This window comes from Salmo trutta, chromosome 4, assembly GCF_901001165.1.
Source record: "Salmo trutta chromosome 4, fSalTru1.1, whole genome shotgun sequence".
NCBI classification, from domain to species: domain Eukaryota; kingdom Metazoa; phylum Chordata; class Actinopteri; order Salmoniformes; family Salmonidae; genus Salmo; species Salmo trutta.
The window spans coordinates 69,535,919-69,560,461 of NC_042960.1; the positions used below are offsets into that span (position 1 = coordinate 69,535,919).

The 24,543-nt window shown below is 44.2% G+C and overlaps 1 protein-coding gene across 1 annotated transcript; it reads left to right on the forward strand.

Moving 5' to 3' along the window:
- The first annotated feature begins 297 nt into the window (after positions 1-297).
- On the forward strand, positions 298-20,853 carry LOC115193083 (tripartite motif-containing protein 16-like). The gene is made up of 6 exons (XM_029752066.1): positions 298-900; positions 16,214-16,309; positions 19,317-19,550; positions 19,755-19,793; positions 20,078-20,099; positions 20,336-20,853. The coding sequence occupies exons 1-6, from the start codon at positions 319-321 to the stop codon at positions 20,851-20,853; spliced, it is 1,491 nt and encodes a 496-aa protein (XP_029607926.1). The 5' UTR covers positions 298-318.
- The last annotated feature ends 3,690 nt before the right edge of the window (positions 20,854-24,543 follow it).

Here is a 24,543-nt window from a genome sequence, read left to right on the forward strand (position 1 = left end):
GATATCACTATGTTGTTTTGGTGACTAAACCAATGTTCTCATTACATTTCACAAACTTATTTTGAATCAATGGTTGTATGGTGAGAGATGTTTACAATCTCGAACTTCGCCTCTCCCGAGTCAGTAATATAAATACTAACCATCTCTGCCTACTACCCAACACACTGTCATACTTCCTTATCAAAGAAACCACACCCCCTCTACATACAGAGAACAGTCCAGTAGGAAGCCACTCCCTGTCCTCTGGTGTAGAGTTCCATGAAACAGAAAGTCAACTTTCACACTGCCATTGCTCAACCTTCAGGAGAGAGCACCGAAATGGCAGAGAATCAGGAACTGTTCTGTTGCTCTATCTGTCTGGATCTACTGAAGGATCCGGTGACTACTGCCTGTGGACACAGTTACTGTATGGGCTGTATTAAAGAAAGCTGGGATCAGGATGTTCTGAAAGGTGTCTACAGCTGTCCACAGTGCAGACAGACCTTTAACCAAAGGCCTGTTCTGAAGAGAAACACCGTGCTGGCTGAAGTGGTAGAGAAACTGAAGAAGACAGGACTCCAGGCTGCTCCCCCTCCTGCTCTGTGCTGTGCTGGACCTGGAGATGTGGCATGTGATGTCTGCACTGGGACCAGAAAGCAGAAAGCCCTCATGTCCTGTCTGGTGTGTCTGGCCTCTTACTGTGAGACTCACCTCCAATCTCACTATGAATCTCCTGCTTTGAAGAAGCACAAGCTGGTCAAAGCCACCGCACAACTACAGGAGAAGATCTGCTCTCATCATGACAAACTGCTGGAGGTTTACTGTCGTACCGATCAGCAGTGTATCTGTTATCTGTGTACAATGGATGAACATAAAGGCCATGATACAGTGTCAGCTGCGGCAGAGAGGACTGAGAAACAGGTAAGACCAGAACAACTTGTTGGTGACTGTCTGATAAACAAAGACTTAAAGAAATCGATTCAAGGCAGAACAAATACGAACACAGACCAAGAGTATATATATTTTTTATGTAACCAGGCAAGTCAGTTAACTTCTATGGCCTAGTCAACTGCCAGTGGAATCGCGTGGCGCGAAATACAAATACCTCAAAAATGCTATAAATTCAATTTCTCAAACATATTACTATTTTACACCATTTTAAAGACGACTCTCGTTAATCTAACCACATTGTCCGATTTCAAAAAGGCTTTACAGCGAAAGCAAAACATTAGATTATGTCATTAGAGTACCCTGCCAAAAATAATCACACAGCCATTTTCAAAGCAAGCATATATGTCACAAAAACCAAAACCACAGCTGAATGCATCACTAACCTTTGATGATCTTCATCAGATGACACTCCTAGGACATTATGTTATACAATACATGCATGTTTTGTTCAATCAAGTTCATATTTATATCAAAAACCAGCTTTTTACATTAGCATGTGATGTTCAGAACTAGCATACCGACCGCAAACTTCCGGTGAATCTACTAAATTACTCACGATAAACGTTCACAAAATACATAACAATTATTTTAAGAATTATAGATACAGAACTCCTTTATGCAATCGCGGTGTCAGATTTGAAAATAGCTTTTCGGCGAAAGCACATTTTGCAATATTCTGAGTAGATAGCTCGGCCATTACAGGCTAGATAGTTTGACACCCACCAAGTTTGGTGCTCACTAAACTCATAATTACTATTAGAAAAATTGGATTACCTTTGCTGTTCTTCGTCAGAATGCACTCCCAGGACTTCTAATTCAACAACAAATGTTGTGTTGTTTCCAAATAATCCATAGTTATATTGAAATAGCTCCGTTTTGTTCGTGCGTTCAGGTCACAACCGAAGGGTGACGAGCGAGCGCATTTCGTGACAAAAAAATTCTAAATATTCCATTACCGTATTTAGAAGCATGTCAAACGCTGTTTAAAATCCATTTTTATGCTATTTTTCTCGTAAAATAGCGATAATATTCCAACCGGGCGACGTTGTATTCATTCAAAGGCTGAAAGAAAAAATGGAGTGTCACTGTCCCCAGCCTGACCACTCACAAAATGTCCTGCTGTTCTTCGCCCAGAGACAGGAGACAATGGCTCTCTCTCTCTGGCGCCTTATGAGAGCCAATGGAAGCCTTAGAAAATGTCACGTTACAGCAGAGATGCTACAGAAGGATAACAAATTGTCAGACAGAGCACTTCCTGTATGGAATCTTCTCAGGTTTTGGCCTGCCATATGAGTTCTGTTATACTCACAGACACCATTCAAACAGTTTTAGAAACTTTAGAGTGTTTTCTATCCAAATCTACTAATTATATGCATATTCTCGTTTCTGGGTTAGAGTAGTAACCAGTTTAAATCGGGTACGTTTTTTATCCGGCCGTGCAAATACTGCCCCCTAGCCCCAACAGGTTAAGAACAAATTCTTATTTACAATGACGGTCTACCCCGGCTAAACCCTAACCAGGACGATGCTGGGCCAATTGTGCGCCCCCTATGGAACTCCCAATCACGACTGGTTGTTATACAACCTGGAATCAAACCAGGGTCTGTAGTGACACCTGTAGCACTGAGATGCAGTGCCTTAGACCGCTGCGCCACTCGGGAGATATGTTAACCCAGATTCTCCAAATGTATCACCATTTTAGAAAGTCAAACACCATTATCATTCGTTATCAAACACCCAACCAGCTCCCTGATTTGTGTACTGTTAAAACTATAATTATTCATATTACAACATAATAGACACTTCCGGCGCCGACAGAGATGGCCGCCTCACTTCGTGTTCCTAGGAAACTATGCAGTATTTTGTTTTTTTTATGTGTTATTTCTTAAAATGTTACCCCAGAAAATCTTAGGTTTTATTACATACAGTCGGGAGGAACAATTGGATATAAGAGCAACGTCAACTCACCAACATTACGACCAGGAATACGACTTTCCCGAAGCGGATCCTCTGTTTGGCCTACCACCCAGGTCAATGGATCAGATCCCAGCCGGCAACCCAAAATAACGGCGCCGAAGAAGGGGCAGACGGAGCGGTCTTCTGGTCAGGCTCTGTAGACTGGCACATCGCGCACCGCTCCCGAGCATACTACTCGCCAATGTCCAGTCTCTTGACAACAAGGTAGACGAAATCCGAGCAAGGGTAGCATTCCAGAGAGACATCAGAGACTGTAACGTTCTTTGTTTCACGGAAACATTGCTCACTCGAGACACGCTATCTGAGTCGGTACAGCCACCTCGTTTCTTCACGCATCGCGCCGACAGAAACAAGCATCTCTCTGGTAAGAAGAAGGGCGGGGGTGTATGCCTTATGATTCACGAGACGTGATGTGATCATAACAACATACAGGAACTCAAGTCCTTTTGTTCACCTGACTTAGAATTCCTCACAATCAAATGCCGACCGCATTATCTACCAAGAGAATTCTCTTCGATCATAATCACAGTCGTGTATATTCTCCCCCAAACAGACACATCGACGGCCCTGAAAGAACTTCCTTCGACTCTATGTAAACTGGAAACCACATATCCTGAGGCTGCATTTATTGTAGCTGGGGACTTTAACAAGGCTAATCTGAAAACAAGGCTCCCCAAATTCTATCACCATATCGATTGTGCTACCATGGATGGCTAGATCACTGTTATTCTAACTTCCACAACGCATATAAGGCCCTCCCCCGCCCTCCCTTTGGAAAAGCTAACCACGACTCCATTTAGTTGCTCCCAGCCTATAGACAGAAACTAAAACAGGAAGCACCCGCGCTCAGGTCTGTTCAATGCTGGTCCGACCAATCGGATTCCACATTTCAAGATTGCTTCGATCACGTGGACTGGGATATGTTCCGCATTGCGGCGAACAGCAACATTGACAAATACGCTGATTCGGTGAGTGAGTTTATTAGCAAGTGCATCGGTGATGTTGTACCCACAGCGTCTGTTAAAACATTCCCCAACCAGAAACCGTGGATTGATGGCAGCGTTCGCGCAAAACTGAAAGCGCGAACTACTGCTTTTAATCAGGGCAAGGTGACCGGAAACATGACCGAATACAAACAGTGTAGCTATTCCCTCCGCAAGGCAATCAAACAAGCTAAGCGTAAGTATAGAGACAAAGTGGAGTCGCAATTCAACGGCTCAGACACGAGAGGTATGTAGCAGGGTCTACAGTCAATCACGGACTACAAAAGAAAAACCAGCCCCGTCGCGGATCACGATGCCTTGCTCCCAGACAGACTAAACAACTTTTTTGCTCGCTTTGAGGACAATACAGTGCCACTGACATGGCCCGCTACCAAAACCTGCAGGCTCTCCTTCACTGTAGCCAACGTGAGTGAAACATTTAAACATGTTAACCCTTGCAAGGCTGCAGGCCCAGACGGCATCCCCATCCGCATCCTCAGAGCATGCGCAGACCAGCTGGCTGGTGTGTTTACAGACATATTCAATCATCCTTATCCCAGTCTGCTGTTCCCACATGCTTCAAGAGGGCCACCATTGTTCCTGTTCCCAAGAAAGCTAAGGTAACTGAGCTAAATGACTACCGCCCTGTAGCACTCACTTCCGTCATCATGAAGTGCTTTGAGAGACTAGTCAAGGATCATATCACCTCAACCCTACCTGACACCTTAGACCCACTCCAATTTTCTTACCGCCCCAATAGGTCCACAGACGACGCAATCGCCATCACACTGCACACTGCCCTAACCCATCTGGACAAGAGGAATACCTATGTAAGAATGCTGTTCATCGATTACAGCTCAGCATTTAACATCATTGTACCCTCCAAACTCGTCTTTAAGCTCGAGACCCTGGGTCTCGACCAGGCCCTGTGCGACTGGGTCCTGGACTTCCTGACGGGCCGCCCCCACATGGTGAGGGTAGGTAACAACATCTCCACCCCACTGATCCTCAACACTGGGGTCCCAAAAGGGTGCGTTCTCAGCCCTCTCCTGTACTCCCTGTTCACCCACGACTGCGTGGCCATGCACACCTCCAACTCAATCATCAAGTTTGCAGACGACACTACAGTGGTAGGCTTGATTACCAACAACGACGAGACGGCCTACAGGGGGGAGGTGAGGGCCCTCGGAGTGTGGTGTCAGGAAAATAACCTCACACTCAATGTCAACAATGTCAACAAAACAAAGGAGATGATCGTGGACTTCAGGAAACAGCAGAGGGAGCAGCCCCCTATCTACATTGACGGGACAGTAGTGGAGAGGGTGGAAAGTTCCTCGGTGTACACATCACGGACAAACTGAAATGGTCCACCCACACAGACAGCGTTGGGAAGAAGGCGCAGCAGCGCCTCTTCAACCTCAGGAGGCTGAAGTAATTCGGCTTGTCACCGAAAACACTCACAAACTTCTACAGATGCACAATCGAGAGCATCCTGTCGGGCTGTATCACCGCCTGGTATGGCAACTGCTCCGCCCATAACTGTAAGGCTCTCCAGAGGGTAGTGAGGTTAGTGAGGTAGTGAGGTCTGCACAACGCATCACCGGGTGCAAACTACCTGCCCTCCAGGACACCTACACCACCCGATGTCACAGGAAGGCCAAAAAGATCATCAAGGACAACAACCACCCGAGCCACCGAGCCACTGCCTGTTCACCCCGCTATCATCCAGAAGGCGAGGTCAGTACAGGTGCATCAAAGCTGGGACCGAGAGACTGAAAAACAGCTATCTCAAGGCCATCAGATTGTTAAACAGCCATCACTAACATTGAGTGGCTGCTGCCAACATACTGACTCAACTCAAGCCACTTTGATAATGGAAAAATTGATGTAATCAATTTATCACTAGCCACTTTATATAATGCTTACATACCCTACATTACTCATCTCATATGTATATACTGTACGCTATACCATCTACTGCGTCTTGCCATCTGTTAGAATAATTTGTATGTGTTAGAATAATGACTAAATTGTTACATTGTCATTACAGGATAGGGTGAAATCTTTGAGAATCATGGGAATATAAACCAGGATGTGGGGAGATTTGTAGGTATTGTAAAACTTGGATGTTATATTCTTTAGTAGGGATGTAAACAGAGTAAAGTTGTAGAGTAGGTAATAGGAAATCATCAGGGGGTTTCAAACCAATGGTTCTTTGAGGTTAGTGGAAAAGTACTGGTTGTTTGAGCAGGGAGTGGTCTAAAGATAGGAATTTGTATGTGAAATGTAAAAGGACTGAGTCCTAATATTTGATTTCAGAGCTCTCATGAATAAAGACTGTCATGACGTTGGCCTCTTTGAGTACAGGGAGGACAGTTGACCCCCTCCCCCTTGCACCATCCCCCAACCTACCTCCCCCCACCCGGGCCCTGTGTGGAAGGGTTGTAAAACACCACATGGCCCATAGAAGAGACAAAGGAAATTCTTCCAACTCACAGAATTGGGGAACCAAACGGCCTTTATGTTCTGGATAAGGTATGGAAGATTGGTGAAGAATCCAGCTACGAACTGGTCCGCTTGGTACAATTTTGTGACACTCAGAAGAGACAATATAGCCATATTACCATAAAACTGTTCAGATAACAGCCTCGACGATGAGACTTGCATCCAAAGGGTTGTATAGAAGGTATTAATAAGGATAAAGCTATTTGTGATACATTGAGATGCTGTGTACTGATGTTAATGTGATAGAATGTATTTATGTTCAAAGAATAACTCAGCCATCGGCACGCCTCCCAGGGACACAGACAGGACCAGGCGTCATTTGACAAGCCTGTCCCAGGGTCACTATAAAACCCACCCTGATTTACATTTCTCGAGACCTGGCCTCCACTCCATTTCGAGCTGGCCAATAGGTTTTATCATCTAAATTCCTCTACTGAAAGTGAACTACACCACGTGGTTAACTTTTAGACTATCGATATCGACAGAATAAGAACAAGTCTTTGATATTAATTATTAGTCTGCAGCTAAGTAAATGATATCATTGAACGCGAAGACCAACGAAACATCCATTCTATGACGACATTAATGAATGTCGCTTTGAAAGATACATTCTAACCGAGAGAGAGAGAGAGAGAGAGAGAACTCTCCAACAGAACGACGCTCCAACCAGGATCCCGAAGACACACTGAGCGTAAATATATATTGATTGCAATTGTTCCCGAATGAGTGAGCGTTCATGCGCAAAGGATTAGCATATCAATTGTTAGTATTAATGAACTCTGTGTACCTCCTCAGCTGAACTTTTATGACCCTTTGTTGAACAGGCCAGCCATGCCTGTTAGCCAATAGGGCACATTACTCTACCAATTCTTTGTGACGATAATTACTGTTTGTATGTTTCTGTGAATTACTTAGTGTAGTAAATAAATGATTTTAAGACAATTGATGTATGGATGACTTAGTAAAGACTGGGTTCGTGAAGATCCAACAATTTACGACGTTTGGAATGAGACTGGACGCGAGGTAAAATACACCATTTAAACCAGAAGATAATAGGCCTATACTATACTATAATATAATATAATATATAATGTTATAATATAGGAAAGTTATATTAGGAAAATTATAACTTTGTAATCTGAATATTTTCCTTGGTGCCCCGATCTCCTAGTTAATTACAATTAAACGATTAATCAGTTAATCGCGTGATACTAATTACCGGGAGTTAATTGATAAACATGTCTTCAGTTTAATGGTACCCAAAGACACGACATTTATGGAGCCCCCGTGCGAGGAATCTAAGATAGAATTGGACTTTGCTGTGAAATTCTATATATCAATTGTGCGAACAGAATTGTACAAACAGGCTATATAAACAAAGTGATTGTGTGTTTTCCATTGGGAGAAGCTATTTAGAGTGGCTCTGGTCTTATGTCGATAATAAATTCCAGACTTAGTCCGTTAGGCCAAACGGCACTATTTCTGTCGGTCAATATTAACTTCTAGAGTAAGGTTAGAAATTAGAAGCGAACTGTCCGGTGACCGAGCCGAATAATTTGCCTACCACACTAAGACAGTGTGGGCGGACCGTATGCGTATCTGTATTTAAGTACCGTGTCACTCCGGTCAGCATAAACGCTAGCAGAATATGCTGAATGGGGTTAAGGTGAGACGTCACTAGAAAACCCACCCTTTCCATTGTGAAAGGACCCTATTTTGGTGCTTGGAAGTGATACTCCCAAACAAAGTTAGGAAGAGCTTAGCATTACTGTAAGCTAACAGAGAGGGAACATTTTACCCTCCCCGTACCACGTTTAAAATTCCTCCGCTAGCGCGACGGAAGTCCCGACCTTTGTACTTCACCTGGTGGTGAAGAATTGCCAGTACATCTCTTGGGGAAATCCAAACGTGGATCACGGTAAAATATCCAGACAATCGCAATTGACTGGATATGACGTCTCATTCAATTTAACTAACAAGTGAAATTGCCAGATTTACCTTTTCAAGTGGATCTTTTAAATAATATCAAAAATTGATTGGGCGTCTACAATGAGACATGAATAACTTTTTCCAAACTTAACTTAGATGAAGCAATGCTCTCAGGTTAATTGAAAGTTAATTCCCAGATAGCCTATACAGGTTTGATTTATCATAAATAGATTAATCAGTAAAATCTGCTTTAGCAAAGCACATTCAGTAAAATCCATTACTGACGGGAGTGAATCCCATGTGGCTTCAGCCTTAAGGGAAAGTATAGTGGGGAATGTACCCTAAACATTTAAACTACATTACTGTTATGATAACCCCGCAATCTGAATTGCTTGGGTATCATTGCCTCATTCAATTTATTTATTTAAATTGCCGAACACACCTTTCTAGGTACTTCCAACTAAATGAGACAACTTAAACTTTGCATATTAACCTTGATGAAGCAACCTCTCAGGTAATTGAAAGTTAATTCCCAGATAGCCTATACAGGTTTGATTTATCATAAATAGATTAATCAGTAAAATCTGCTTTAGCAAAGCACACTCAGTAAAACCCATTACTGACGGGAGTGAATCCCATGTGGCTTCAGCCCAGGGAGGAGCGTACCCAAGTGGTGAAGGGTCCCAACATTTGACCTACGGTTCACACTTATGATATCCAATCAATGGAGATTGTATGGATTATCGTCTCATTCAATTTAATAAGTTAAATTGTCGAACATACCTTTCTAGGTTCTTCCAATTAAATGAGACAACTTAAACTTTGGAGATTAACCTGGATGAAGCAACCTCTCAGGTAATTCAAAGTTAAATCCCAGATAGCCTACCCAGGTAGGACTTATCATTGGCATTGATTAATTCAATTTGCTTTTGCAAATTCATTCACGTCCAACTTCCACAGTACTGTACAGTACTGATGGGTCATTAACGTCTATAAATAGATTAAAATCGTCTTTGCAGCTCCCCACATTCCAAAACCAAATTTTGGAAAATTAGGAAAAACATTTTTTTTTCCTTTCAAATGTTCTAATAATGTGCAAGCTATCAGAGGGGGTGGTCCCCACTCGCCCGCTAATTAGTGAACCTCCACCCGTAAATGGAGTGATCTCTGACCTCAGCAGCGATAACAACCCTAAGTATGCCATTAGTGGAAAAACAGACAACAATGCTTTCCAAAATCAACCATCAGGCGCAGGCCTCGTAAAGGTTCTCTCCAGTCTAGCCCTAATGTCTTGCCATCCGAGATTGGCATCTGTCCAATACCGCAGTGCACAGCTGAAGCACGAGCAGGTAACGGTAGACATAAAGGGACAGGTAGAGAGAACCGGGAAAACAATGACAAATGCAGAAAAGGGAAAAATTCTGCTAGCTATGGAACTGCGTTCGAAAACTGAACAATTAAATGTAATTTCAAAAACGTATGACGATGAACAAGCACAAGCTCTTCAACAAAATCGTTTTCTACAGGAACACAATCATATGCTACAGGAACAACTCGATTTAGCCAAAACTAAATACGATGATGTCCACGCCAAACTAGATAAATCTGAAGAGTTATCTACAAACAGGAGCGCTCAACTTGACAACATGCATGCTGTTTTGTTGAATGTTACTCAAAATAACACGGTTCTCCTCAAAGCGCTGCAGACCAAAGACGATCAGTTAATGAACACAGTGACAAAGTTGGATGATAAATCAGCAGAACTTATTGAAGTCGCTGACCAAATGAATGATGAGAGAACTCAGGTGATGAGGATGGAAATATTGATTTCTAAGCAAGCAGAGGAAATCTCATCACTGAATCTCTCGCTCCGTACTCAAGACCTCTATCTGCAAACCATGACAGATAAGTTTGAGACGGAAAGGAGCAAGTGTGACACTCATGTGTCCAAAATCAGTACTCTAAGCGCTCAAGTGGACTCTGCAATGCAGCAGAATTCCACCCTTAGGTACCATCTGGAGGAAATCCAGAATGGTCACGCTCTACAGCGTGACTACCCATCCAAGCAACCGGAGCCCTGTACTCACAGGAGTGAAGAGAATAGGTTTCAGACCTTGCCTCCCTCATGTGTCCCTCAGTCTTCTCCTCTTGGCCCTTCGGCACTGAGTAATATGGAGCCTCTTGGCCAACAATGCCAAGGCTTGGCTTCTCCTCTTGGCCTTTCGGCCCCAATCTCTCCACAGGATGAAGCCAACACTCTCCGCCCGCTTGGCGCGGAATACCTTGACAAACTCGTCAAGAATTTCCCCACCTTTGACCCCGTTCCAGGTCAGCCAAACGATACTGAGACGTTCCTAGCTGACATAGAGGAAGTGTTGGATGGCTACCCGAACGCTACGGGTTCTGACAGGGTTTACCTGTTGAAGCGAACGTCGAATAGACACGTGACGAGGTTCATTCGTCTACAACAGCAACACGTGCTAAATGACTACGCTAAACTTGCCACAGCTTTGAAATTAGAATTCAGTGGTTCTGCGACTCGCAAACACGATAGCTCACTGGCTAACACCGTCAAACAAGCTCGGAACGAACACCCACAAGCTTTCTATCATAGGCTTCGTTCAGCTTACTTTGGCCTACTCACGGAAACAGGAATGGAAGAGCTGTTACCATTCAAACAAATGTTTCTGTCAAACATGTATCCCACCTTCATTACCTACTTAGGCCCTGCCGCCCACGTTGGCTTGCCTATCTTACAACTCAGAGAGCTTGCAAGCACAGCTTTTGAGGCATCAAAAGTTCACAACGCTAAGACCCCTGACCACTCAGTTTTGAATTTTGACCAGGAGCACTCACTCCAGTTAGAGGGTACATTATCAGGTATTGGAGCGTCGAGAGATGATGCACAACGACAGTTTCTACCACGAAACCATGATTCCAATAACCTCCGCGGTCGAAATAACTGTAAAGTACGTAGCCATCAACATGACTACCGCTACAATCGACCTGTTCGCTACGTTCCTGCACCCAACCCACAAAAAGTGTCAGAGCACAAGGCTAACAAAGGGTTGAAGGACGATCAAAACGTAGACCAATGTTCTCCAGAAGTCCCACTACGGGAAGAACTTAAGCGAGAACAATTTGAGAAAAGGGTAAAAGATAAGTCACAAGGACTAGACGGGGAATTACCGGACACCAGGTCCGCAGGAATTAACACCCATAGCATGGACGTTAAAGTTCAAATTTCTCCCGCTCTCATTCAAGACCCTATCCAGGGCCGGCTTGATCAAGAAACAAGCCCCCGGGCTCTGTCTATAGACTCTGATACAAAAGTTGCGAAGAAAAAGGTCAAACGCTTCGTTAAAGCCAAGCCCACTCAAAATCGGAAAAGTCAATCTGCTTCCATCTTGAACAGACATGGCAAATCACGTCGTTGCGAACGACCACTCCACTTTGTGGGGAATATGTCCACTAACCACGAATCTAAACGGCCATACCTGGAAACAGTCCTGGAGGACTGCTTAGCTTGTCATGCGCTAATTGATTCGTTTGCGACAATATCACTCATCTCTCAAACATTGTTTGATGATCTAAAAAGGGCTTTGAAGCCAACTAAACGTTGGTTAAAAGTGGAACGATGCGACACTAAACTTCGAGGGGTCACTCAGACTACCTCGCCTCTCACATTGAGAGTCATGCTGAAACTACACTTCCAGGACGTATCGCTCGTTCACCCTGTGTATGTTACCAGTCTCGAAACTGTACCCCTCCTACTTGGAGCAGACTTGATGGATCGGTTACTCCCATTGATGGATTGGAAAACCAACCAGGTATGGTCACAGGCCACAGTGCCTTCTCCACTGACCACACTGTCTCCCCCTAACGCTAGCTGCAATGCAGTCCTTCACGAGGGGTATCTGTCGAAAGCACCCCTTGGGAAAAAGACGTTTAGAAACCTCTTGGTACAGAATCCGATCCACGGAGATAGTAAGATATCTCGACATATTCCATCAGCCAACCTGATTGACCATTCTTTTCATGATTTTGAGCCAGCTGTCTCTGTGAATAAGCAACTTCCCTCCTCCTTGCAGTCGTGCAATACGATAGTTGAGATTAACTTCTCTTGCCCTTTGGACACTTCCGCAAGCACTGCGGCCGTCTCAGCAAGAAAAACAGTGATGCGCAGAGTATACTCTGTTTCCGATAATACACCTTCCGCTTTGTTGGGGACTGTCACCCCTTACAATGACACTAATGGCATCAGTCCAGCAATTGACCCGATGACTCCCACTGGTGAAACACTTTGCGATATCACAGACCGATATCCTCGTCTCAGTTTGCAGGTACTGAAGAGGTTGCCACACGCGGACGCGGTGGTGACTGACATGCCTCGACAGCCACTGAGCTTTTTGAAAGACAAACACCAGGAGATTTGGTTGAAAGGTTACAGCCATTCTCATAACAACGCGGCCGCTGAAAACTCGTACATAGGGTCCGACCTTTTCGTTTGCGCATCGGACACCAACACCACCCGCTGGTGGGGGGGTCCCGAGGCACAAAGGGGGGGAATAGTAGCCCAGACCCATGATGAGCCTCATCGAGGCCGGTGGGGGGGTCAAGACTACGGACAACACCGTACGAGGCCGCCAGAGCATAAATCAAATCTAGTTGTAAACTCCCCTATGAGAACAGTGAGGAGCAGACAGGCCCCTAGACGGGGTTTATCTTAGAACACATCTAAGATAGTACTGAGGTGTACCACACTGGTCGTAAAGGAAGTCCAGTGGACTTGTCCACCTCCAAAACAAATGGCAACAATAGTCATTCCTTGCCATGTGTAGGTTCAACTACAATACAACTAGTAAAATGCTCCAATCATGTGTTCCGGTAGATAATATTTCAGAATAAATCGGTAGGATAACTGGTCCCCTTGAGTACCAGTACCAATACTAGCAACAGTCAGTCCCGCTACAATCAGTAAGAAGGTTAGAGACCTAACCAATCAAATTACCATTGACAACAGTGACATAGGAGTCACTCAGAGTGCAACACGTGGAGGGGAATCTCCAGTGCACTCTTCCAATGGTTAACACACATGTCACTAATAAATAGGACCCTCCATTCAGGAGGAAAATTATTAGAAGTCATGAACCATGATCACACCACGTATGACTGGTCCAATACTTAAAGAGTACTTCCGTCGTGAGGTTAGCTCCTCCGCGGATAACATAGCTATGAAATAGACTTCATACCTATCGCCACTACAATAGTGGAAGACAGTGACTGGTAGTAAAACCACTACAGACTCCCTTGACACCAATTCTGACTGACCTCCAGGCATTGACCTGAAAATTACCTGACTACGTCAGACTCAAACTGAACAAATTGTAATCTGCCCGGATACTTGGTTTTCTTCCCTTGACATGCGCGCTTGTGTAAGCATAAGCGCACATGCACAACGGAACATCCAATTAGGATTTATACTAGGACCACTTAAGGGCCCAAGCAAAATACCAGCCAAAGACACGACAAGACCGTTGATCCTTTTTTATAAAATCTGAGACTTTGCCCAATTATTAGTGAATCAAGGGTCTTACAAACTTCGTTGAGTTGGTTAAAGATTAAATACATTATTGGGATTGAAAATTCCCATGACACCATCTTGATGTAATTAAATGTATCACTAGCCACTTTAAACAATGCCACTTTATATCATGTTTTCATACCCTACATTACTCATCTCATATGTATATACTGTACTCTATACCATCTACTGCATCTTCCCATCTTGTTGTAATATATCACTAGCCACTTTAATAATGCCACTTTATATTATGTTTTCATACCCTACATTACTCATCTCATAAGTATATACTGTACTCTATACCATCTACTGGACAGTAGTGGAAAGGGTGGGGTGGCAGAGTAGCCTAGTGGTTAGAGTGTTTGACTAGTAATTCAAAGGTTGCAAGTTCAAATCCCTGAGCTGACAAGGTACAAATCTGTTGTTCTGCCCCTGAACAGGCAGTTAACCCACTGTTCCTAGGCTGTCATTGAAAATAAGAATTTGTTCTTAACTGACTTTCCTAATTAAAACCTGTTGGGGATAGGGGGCAGTATTTGCACGGCCGGATAAAAAACGTACCCGATTTAATCTGGTTATTACTCCTGCCCAGTAAATGGAATATGCATATAATTATTAGCTTTGGATAGAAAACACTCCAAAGTTTCTAAAACTGTTTGAATGGTGTCTGTGAGTATAACAGAACTCATATGGCAGGCAAAAACCTGAGAAGATTCTGTTCAGGAAGTAGCCTGTCTGATCATTTTTTGGCCTTCTGTTGCATCTCTTTCCCAAACAAAGGATCTGTGCGGTAACGTGACACTTTCTGATGCTCCCATAGGCTCTCAGAAGGCGGCAAAACGTTGAATTATGACGCTGCTGTCTCTGGTTGAAAAACAGGAGCTCATTTTGTAAGTGGCCATCTGAGAGGAATGACGCGCGAGCGCGCATGCCCGTGAAGAGTCCATTTCAGTCATTGAACGAAAACAAACACTCCCGGTCGGAATATTATCGCTATTTTACGAGTAAAGTGGCATAAAAATTGATTTTAAACAGCGGTTGACATGCTTCGAAGTACAGTAATGGAATACTTAGAATTTTTTTGTCACGATATGCGTCGGGCGCGTGCCCGTTCTTTACCCTTTAGATAGTGTTTTGAAAGCACGAACAAAACGCCGGTATTTGGATATAACGATGGATTATTTTGAACCAAACCAACATTTGTTATTGAAGTAGAAGTCCCGGGAGTGCATTCTGATGAAGACATCAAAGGTAAGACCATTTTTCTTATAGTAAATCTGACTTTGGTGAGGGCTAAACTTGGTCGGTGTCTAAATAGCTAGCCCTGTGATGCCGGGCTATATACTCAGAATATTGCAAAATGTGCTTTCACCGAAAAGCTATTTTAAAATCGGACATGGCGATTGCATAAAGAAGTTCTGTATCTATAATTCTTAAAATAATTGTTATGTTTTTTTGTGAACGTTTATCGTGAGTAATTTAGTAAATTCACCGGAAGTTTTCGGTGGGAATGCTAGTTCTGAACGTCACATGCTAATGTAAAAAAGCTGTTTTTTGATATAAATATGAACTTGATTGAACAGAACATGCATGTATTGTATAACATAATGTCCTAGGGTTGTCATCTGATGAAGATCATCAAAGGTTAGTGCTGAATTTAGCTGTGGTTTTGTTTTTTGTGACATTATATGCTAGCTTGAAAAATGGGTGTCTGATTATTTCTGGCTGGGTACTCTGCTGACATAATCTAATGTTTTGCTTTCGTTGTAAAGCCTTTTTGAAATCGGACAGTGTGGTTAGATTATAGAGAGTCTTGTCTTTAAAATGCTGTGAAATAGTAATATGTTTGAGAAATTGAAGTAATAGCATTTCTAAGGTTTTTGAATATCGCGCCACGGGATTCCACTGGCTGTTGAGTAGAGTGGGACGCAAGCGTCCCACCTTTCCCATAGAAGTTAACCTGTACAAAGGTAAAATACTGTCTATGCTGTTCAGGCATCATTCATATATTTAAATGTACGTATTCATTCCTTTACACTTGTGTGTATAAGGTAGTTGTTGTGAAATTGTTAGGTTAGATGTATGGTCGGAACTAGAAAGCACAAGCATTTAACTACACTCGCATTAACATCTGCTAACCATGTGTATGTGACAAGTAAATTTGATTTGAATAATATAACTTCACACAGACACTTCCTCAACATTTTAATCCCTTCCTCTCTATGGGCCCTATGTCACATTACTATACTATTGATCTACTGGACAATTAAAGCTTGATAGCTCATTGAAGAGTGATTCTCCACAGAGGCAGCTGGGGATGAGTCAGCAGAAGGTCCAGCAGAGATTCCAGGAGAGAGAGAAGGAGCTGAAGGAGCTCCAACAGGCTGTGGAGTCTCTCAAGGTGAGTATTGTTGACCAGAGGAGAGACACCATTTCTCTTCTCTCCTCCAGTCAGAGAGAGAGAGAGAGAGGGAGAGAGGCCCATATCCAATCCCATTGACCTCACTGTTGGGAACAGGACCCTTATCAGAGAATATACTGCTTAATGTAACTGACAGGATATGAACCCAGGTCTACTGCAGGAGAAACCAACATCTTGACCATTACACCAAGAGGACATTCCCTATTGGGTCGACACTGATTTTGAAGTTCCAAGCGGGGCTACCTCATCACATAACATTTAGTAACCATGACTGACTCATGTACCCTATACATTAACATGGAGCTCTGTCTCTTAATTCAATTCAAAGGGCTTTATTGGCATGGGAAACATATGTTTACATTGCCAAAGCAAGTGAAATAGATAATAGGCAAAAGTGAAATAAACAATCAGAAATTAACAGTCAACATTACACTAACAAAAGTTTCAAAGGAATAGAGACATTTCAAATGTTATAATTCAAGAGCAAACAGAGAGAGCCGTGCTTCAGACTGAGTTCTGGAGGTGAAATGGAAATTAATGAGGGAGAGTTAAGTGAGGTAGAAGGTGTGGAGAACAGCTCAGAACCAGAGAAGTATTTGGTCATATGAGATTTGACTTCAGAAGAGTTACAGGGTGTGTTGAGTGGTGGTGTCCCGTCCTCCCAGGTCGTTGGCATGGTGCAGGAGCAGATAGGGTCAAAGTAGTGGAATGGGGTAATGGGTTTTTAATGAGTGTAGGGTTAGTTGGCATGGTCATGTTGCAGCAGTTTGTAGGAGGGAGATTCCAAGATGTGGGAAGTGTGCAGGAGGTCATGGGATAGAGGATTGTGTAGTTTCGGTGGATAAAGTTGTGTCAACTGTAGGGGTGTCCATGTTGCTGGGGATCAGAGGTGTCTGGTGAGAGAGAGGCAGGTTGAGGTGACTAGAGTCAGAGTAGTGCAGGTGTCGTATGCTGAGGTAGTGAAGAAAGTAGAGGAGGATGGGTCAAGGGTGAGGAATCCTGAGAGGATCCCTGTGAGTAGTAAATCTGTGCCAGCACAGAGCAATGGGCCAACGAGTGATATATGCTTCAGTAAGGTTGGCTTCTTAGAGTTCAAAGCAATGGTTATCAACTGTACCTCAGAAATGGAATGTTAATCACAGAACATAGATGTTGTGATTCCCTGTTGCTCAGTTGGTAGGGCATGGTGTTTGCAATGCCAGCATGGTGTGTGCAATGCCAGGGTTGTGGGTTTGTGTAGTGGCTAATTTCCGCATTACCAAATGAGGAGTTACAAACACACCAGTCCGAGTTAAACTACATCTTTAATACTTAAGATACTTTTGCAAAAGTTCTTGACCCCCAATCATGCATTCTCTCGAATGAACCAGGAAGGTGATTACAGAATTGCTACAGGGATCTTTTATAGCAACGATACACCCCCTTCAACGTACATTGACAAACCACAGATACTTAGTAACAGTTCACAAAGGTTACATTTTGTATGACAGATATCCATAAAACACATAAGACAGTAACTGCTATGTCCACCTGGTTCATTGAATAGCCCAGTATCTGGTCTCCTTAGAACCGTCCCTCCCTGGTACGGTATAGAACAAAACTATTAGCCCATTTCCTCTGGAATGCTTTTAGACGTTCTTAACAAAATACATGATAAATATCCTCTGTCAGTGCTATCTCATGGTGGCTCGTCCTCAGTAAAACACCTCCTGACCCCCCTCCTGGACACACTCACTGAGAGGGGAGTGACCTGCGCACAGACATAGTGGAGACATGTCTTTGGTTCCCCATTAATCACGCCATTCCTTCACATGGTTTAAGAAATAGGTAAAGACACATTCCCATGATGACAAATCTGACCTCTCCCCTCTCTGGGCCCCAAGTGTCTGAGCCCCAGCTAAGGTAGACGTGCAACTGAAAAGACACCAGTCCAATGGACACTTTCTAATGACAAGTACCTCAAATAAGCATATTATACTAATAAAACATCTTAATTATCTATGTTACCCAACTAATTCTGATTCGTCCACGACAGTTTGATTCCCACGGGGGGCCAGTACAAAAATAAATATAAAAATGCATGAAATGTATGTATTCACTACTGTAAGTCGCTCTGGATAAGAGCATCTGCTAAATGACTAAAATGTAAATGGTGGCAGCTGCAGAGAAGTATTTGGCCATACTAGATTTGACTTCAGCCACCCTCACTGGCTGAGGGTGGTGGTGCTGTACCCACATGTCAGTAGAGGGGGGGGGGGCCTGGAGAGCAGAGTGGCAGCGTTCTGACTCAAATCAGCACAAAGGCTACTGTACCATCATATTTTTGCTTTGTTGAAAGGGTAATCAAATTACTGTTGAAGGTTACTGTAGTGTGGAGATGTTTCAGGAGGTATGTCTGTACGGCTGGAGAGGAGGGGTTGGATGTACGGCTGGAGAGGAGGGGCTGTCTGTACGGCTGGAGAGGAGGGGCTGTCTGTACGGCTGGAGAGGAGGGGCTGTCTGTACGGCTGGAGAGGAGGGGCTGTCTGTACGGCTGGAGAGGAGGGGCTGTCTGTACGGCTGGAGAGGAGGGGCTGTCTGTACGGCTGGAGAGGGGGGGCTGTCTGTACGGTTGGAGAGGAGGGGCTGTCTGTACGGCTGGAGAGGAGGGGCTGTCTGTACGGCTGGAGAGGAGGGGCTGTCTGTACGGCTGGAGAGGAGGGGTTGGATGTACGGTTGGAATGTGGTGCTGGATGGTGTGTTGTACTGTGGTGTTGGGTACTGTACAATGTGATTGTGTGGAGGTTGTGGTGGCACGTAATGTGTTTTTAGGAGGGGGGGTGTTACTTTAATGAGGATGCAAGTCTCTCTCTCTCTCTCTGTCCCTCTCTCTCTGTGTCTCTCTCTCTGTCCCTCTCTCTCTCTCTCTCTCTCTCTCTAACTCTCTCTAACTCTCTCTCTCTCACTATCTCTCACTCTCTCTCTCTCTCTCTCTCTCTCTCAACAGCGCTCTGCGCAGGCAGCAGTGGAGGACAGTGATCAGATCTTTACTGAGCTGATCCGCTCCATTGAGAGAAGGAGTTCTGAGGTGAAGGAGCTGATCAGAGCCCAAGAGAAGGCTCAAGTGAGTCAAGCTGAAGGACTCCTGGAGAAACTGAAGCTGGAGATAGCTGAGCTGAGGAAGAGAAGCACTGAGCTGGAGCAGCTCTCACACACAGAGGATCACATCCATTTCCTCCAGGTAACTAAACTGCCTTGTTACATGTGATATGAAATTAACTTAATGTGAAACTATTCATCTCAATCATTATGTTCTCCTGCCTGTCTCTCTGTCTCTCTCTTTCTCTGTCCCTCTCTCTGGCTGTCTGTCTCTCTCTGACTGTCCGTCTCTCGGCCCGTCCCTCTCTCTCTGTCTCTCTCCCCCTGTCTCTCACTCTCTCTCCAGAGTTATCAGTCTCTCTCCAGTATCAGTGTATCTTCAGACTTACCCAGCATCGTTGTCCGTCCTCTTCAGTACTTTGGAGATGTGAGTAAGACTGTGTCTGAACTGAGAGAGAAACTAGAAGGCTTCCTTAAAGGAGAATGGACCAAGATCTCCACTACAGGTGTGTTGAAAACAATAAGAACATCAACTTTAGACCATTGAAAGTTCCCTCCTAGTCATATACATGTGGAATATGGTATGATGATAACATTCCCTCTCTCTGTCAATGTGTTTGTGTGTCTGTAGTGAATATAGTGGATATTGTACTGCCTCCAGAGCCCAAGACCAGAGAACAGTTGTTACAATGTGAGTCTCTTTATTGTGAAGTAACTAACAGTCTCTTTTTACTGACACTCCTAACAATCCCTCTAGAAATATATAGCAATAGTAGATCTAATCAAAGACGGGGTATCTATCTGACTCCTCATATTTCTCTGATTTTATCTCTGCTGTGCTCTAATCAAAGACAGGGTAGATACAGTATCTGACTTAACTTATTGTTCTGACTCCCCTCATTGGTCTCTGCTCTGCTCTTCTCCCAGATTCCTGTCAGCTCACAATGGACCCAAACACAGCACACACACACCTCTCTCTGTCTAAAGGGAACAGAAAGGTGACCTATACAGACCAAGTCCAACCATATCCTGACCATCCAGACAGATTCACCAACACCTACCAGGTTCTGTGTAGAGAGGGTCTGTCTGGACGCTGTTACTGGGAGGTGGAGTGGACTGGGGAGTGGGTTTATACAGCAGTCTCATATAAAGACATCAGCAGAACAGAGAAAGGGAGATATAGTGGATTTGGACACAATAACAAGTCCTGGAGTTTAGAGTACTCTATGGGTGGTTATTGTTTCAGACACAATAATGTTTTGACCGAAGTATCAGGTCCTCTGTCCTTCAGAGTAGGAGTGTACCTGGATCACAAGGCAGGTACTCTGTCCTTCTACAGTGTCTCTGACACAATGACCCTCCTCCACAGAGTCCAGACCACATTCACTCAGCCCCTCTATCCTGGGTTTTGGCTCAATGGAACTGCTGAGCTGGTTAAACTGTAGTAGGGTCCACATAGATACTAGTCATGCTGGTGTAGTCTATAGCTGAGCTGGTTAAACTTTAGTAGGGTCCACATAGATACTAGTCATGCTGGTGTAGTCTATAGCTGAGCTGGTTAAACTGTAGTAGGGTCCACATAGATACTAGTCATGCTGGTGTAGTCTCGAGCTGAGCTGGTTAAACTGTAGTAGGGTCCACATAGATACTAGTCATGCTGGTGTAGTCTATAGCTGAGCTGGTTAAACTGTAGTAGGGTCCACATAGATACTAGTCATGCTGGTGTAGTCTATAGCTGAGCTGGTTAAACTGTAGTAGGATCCACATAGATACTAGTCATGCTGGTGTAGTCTATAGCTGAGCTGGTTAAACTGTAGTAGGGTCTACATAGATACTAGTCATGCTGGTGTAGTCTATAGCTGAGCTGGTTAAACTGTAGTACGGTCCACATAGATACTAGTCATGCTGGTGTAGTCTATAGCTGAGCTGGTTAAACTGTAGTAGGATCCACATAGATACTAGTCATGCTGGTGTAGTCTATAGCTGAGTTGGTTAAACTGTAGTAGGGTCCACATTGATACTAGTCATGCTGGTGGTGATGGTCCCCAGATGTGATGATTCATTGTACTCTGTTTTATCTACAATGATTTAACTGATTTGATCTTCAGATGTTCTGAATTCAAATAAACATTCAATGTATTCATATTTATTATAGTGCAATGTTTTAATCTTGTACATTTCCATGAATCATGATGTATGGTGTTGATGTATATTGGTTGTCATTCAGAACCATTGATATGTTTTCTCAGTTGGTTCTCTGTCTCTATGTAATTCTCCTCAGTATCATTGATCAGCTTGTAGGCTCGGCCCTAATTGATGTGTTCTCTGTCACCTGGAGCTGCATGGAATATGGTCCAGGAACAAAAGGACAATTCAGGACTAGTCAGCCCACTACAAGCTGGAATCACTTACTTTCTACTAAAGTATATGTTCTGGTTTCCCAGACACAGATTAATCCTAGTCCTGGACTAAAAAGCATGTTAACTGTAGATGTCCAGGAAACCGGCCTTAAATGTGTCATCTTTCATCCTCCCATACTGCTCAGTCCAGCAACATTAAACCTGTCCAGCAGGTGGTGCTATTGATCAAACAATAAAACCAGCAGATATCTTGATTTGCCACTCAGTATATCAGTAATGTTCAGAATAGTACTTTAATATCATTGGAGATTGATGGTCTATTTAATCCACTATCCAGAGTCAGGAACAGATGAAGTTAGGTCTGCTACTGTTCAGTGATTAAATATGATTTATGGTGATGGGAAATAAAAAATACAACACTAAACTTCATCTAGTAATAGTTTTCCTTTGTTATTTATTCCAAGGTGTGTCTTTAACTTGTAAATGGATTGTGTGGAGGTGAGCTAGTGGTGTGGGTGAATATTCCAGTTGTGTTTAGGCATCTTCATGTCTGACATCCCCCAGTTCTGTTCAGACCCATTGAACTGGGTCACATTCTAAATGGTGACTTGTATTGATAGTCCATACTGGACCTAACTGTGGTTAACCAGACTGGAGGGGTTCTGATCACATATTCCCTCATCTCCACAACTTTACCTGATGTTCTCTCTCTCTCTCTCTCTCTCTCTCTCTCTCTCTCTCTCTCTCTCTCTCTCAGAAAGCAGACAACCTCAATATGGTTTAATTCCTGTTGTTATCAGAACACATGGGGTGTGTAACAATTATCTCCTTTCTCTCTAAGTGTGAACTTGTCCACTTCCCTTCATGGATTTAAAAGGAAATGACTGGTATATGTAAACTCATTCTACTCCATGTCAACACCAATCCAATGCTTTTACATTTGTGAGGAGTAGTGAAGGAAAGCTCCACTTCAGGAGGAAGGAGAGATTATTGGGACGCCCCCATGGAGAGATGATAGAGGGATGTGAAAGAGGAGAGAGGTAATGGTTGTACTCCCCCATGGAGAGATGATAGAGGGATGTGAAAGAGGAGAGAGGTAATGGTTGTACTCCCCCATGGAGAGATGATAGAGGGATGTGAAAGAGGAGAGAGGTAATGGTTGTACGCCCCCATGGAGAGATGATAGAGGGATGTGAAAGAGGAGAGAGGTAATGGTTGTACTCCCCCATGGAGAGATGATAGAGGGATGTGAAAGAGGAGAGAGGTAACGGTTGTACTCCCCCATGGAGAGATGATAGAGGGATGTGAAAGAGGAGAGAGGTAACGGTTGTACTCCCCCATGGAGAGATGATAGAGGGATGTGAAAGAGGAGAGAGGTAACGGTTGTACTCCCCCATGGAGAGATGATAGAGGGATGTGAAAGAGGAGAGAGGTAATGGTTGTACTCCCCCATGGAGAGATGATAGAGGGATGTGAAAGAGGAGAGAGGTAATGGTTGTACTCCCCCATGGAGAGATGATAGAGGGATGTGAAAGAGGAGAGAGGTAATGGTTGTACTCCCCCATGGAGAGATGATAGAGGGATGTGAAAGAGGAGAGTGGTAATGGTTGTACTCCCCCATGGAGAGATGATAGAGGGATGTGAAAGAGGAGAGAGGTAATGGTTGTACTCCCCCATGGAGAGATGATAGAGGGATGTGAAAGAGGAGAGAGGTAATGGTTGTACTCCCCATGGAGAGATGATAGAGGGATGTGAAAAAGGAGAGAGGTAATGGATCACTGGAAAATGAAGCTACATTTCACAACTCTTAGTACAAACTCAAAACATGAAGCACTCTCTAAGGAGCCCTCAGAGAGGTGGACATCAGAGAGATGGAGGCAGGCGGCAGGGAACTGTTGTATCTCATGAAGTCCGGTCCATCGTCGTTGATCATGTGGTAAACAGAGGTCTTACCATGACAGAGGCTGACACATCAGTTCACCCCAATCTGAAAAGATCAACTGGCAAATTCCATCATGAGAACATTTCACTAAGAAACACGGTCAGTCAGCCGGATGTGCACTATGCTTTACCATTACATTTACAGGAAATGACATTTTGTAATGCATGTAAATTCACTAAACATGTTCCAGTATTGTTCCAGTATGATCTATTGACAGTAAACTCTGTTCTACCCTCAGAATAGACAGAAGACCCCATGGTGGTGGTCGTGTGCTGACTGACCAGCAGGACGGGACAGTGGAGGGAATGGTGAGGGCCAGGAATGACCTACTGACCAGCAGGACGGGACAGCGGAGGAAATGGTGAGGGCCAGGAATGACCTGCTGACCAGCAGGAGTGGACAGTGGAGGAAATGGTGAGGGCCAGGAATGACCTACTGACCAGCAGGACGGGACAGTGGAGGAAATGGTGAGGGCCAGGAATGACCTACTGACCAGCAGGACGGGACAGTGGAGGAAATGGTGAGGGCCAGGAATGACCTACTGACCAGCAGGACGGGACAGTGGAGGAAATGGTGAGGGCCAGGAATGACCTACTGACCAGCAGGACGGGACAGTGGAGGAAATGGTGAGGGCCAGGAATGACCTACTGACCAGCAGGAGTGGACAGTGGAGGAAATGGTGAGGGCCAGGAATGACCTACTGACCAGCAGGACGGGACAGTGGAGGAAATGGTGAGGGCCAGGAATGACCTACTGACCAGCAGGAGTGGACAGTGGAGGAAATGGTGAGGGCCAGGAATGACCTACTGACCAGCAGGAGTGGACAGTGGAGG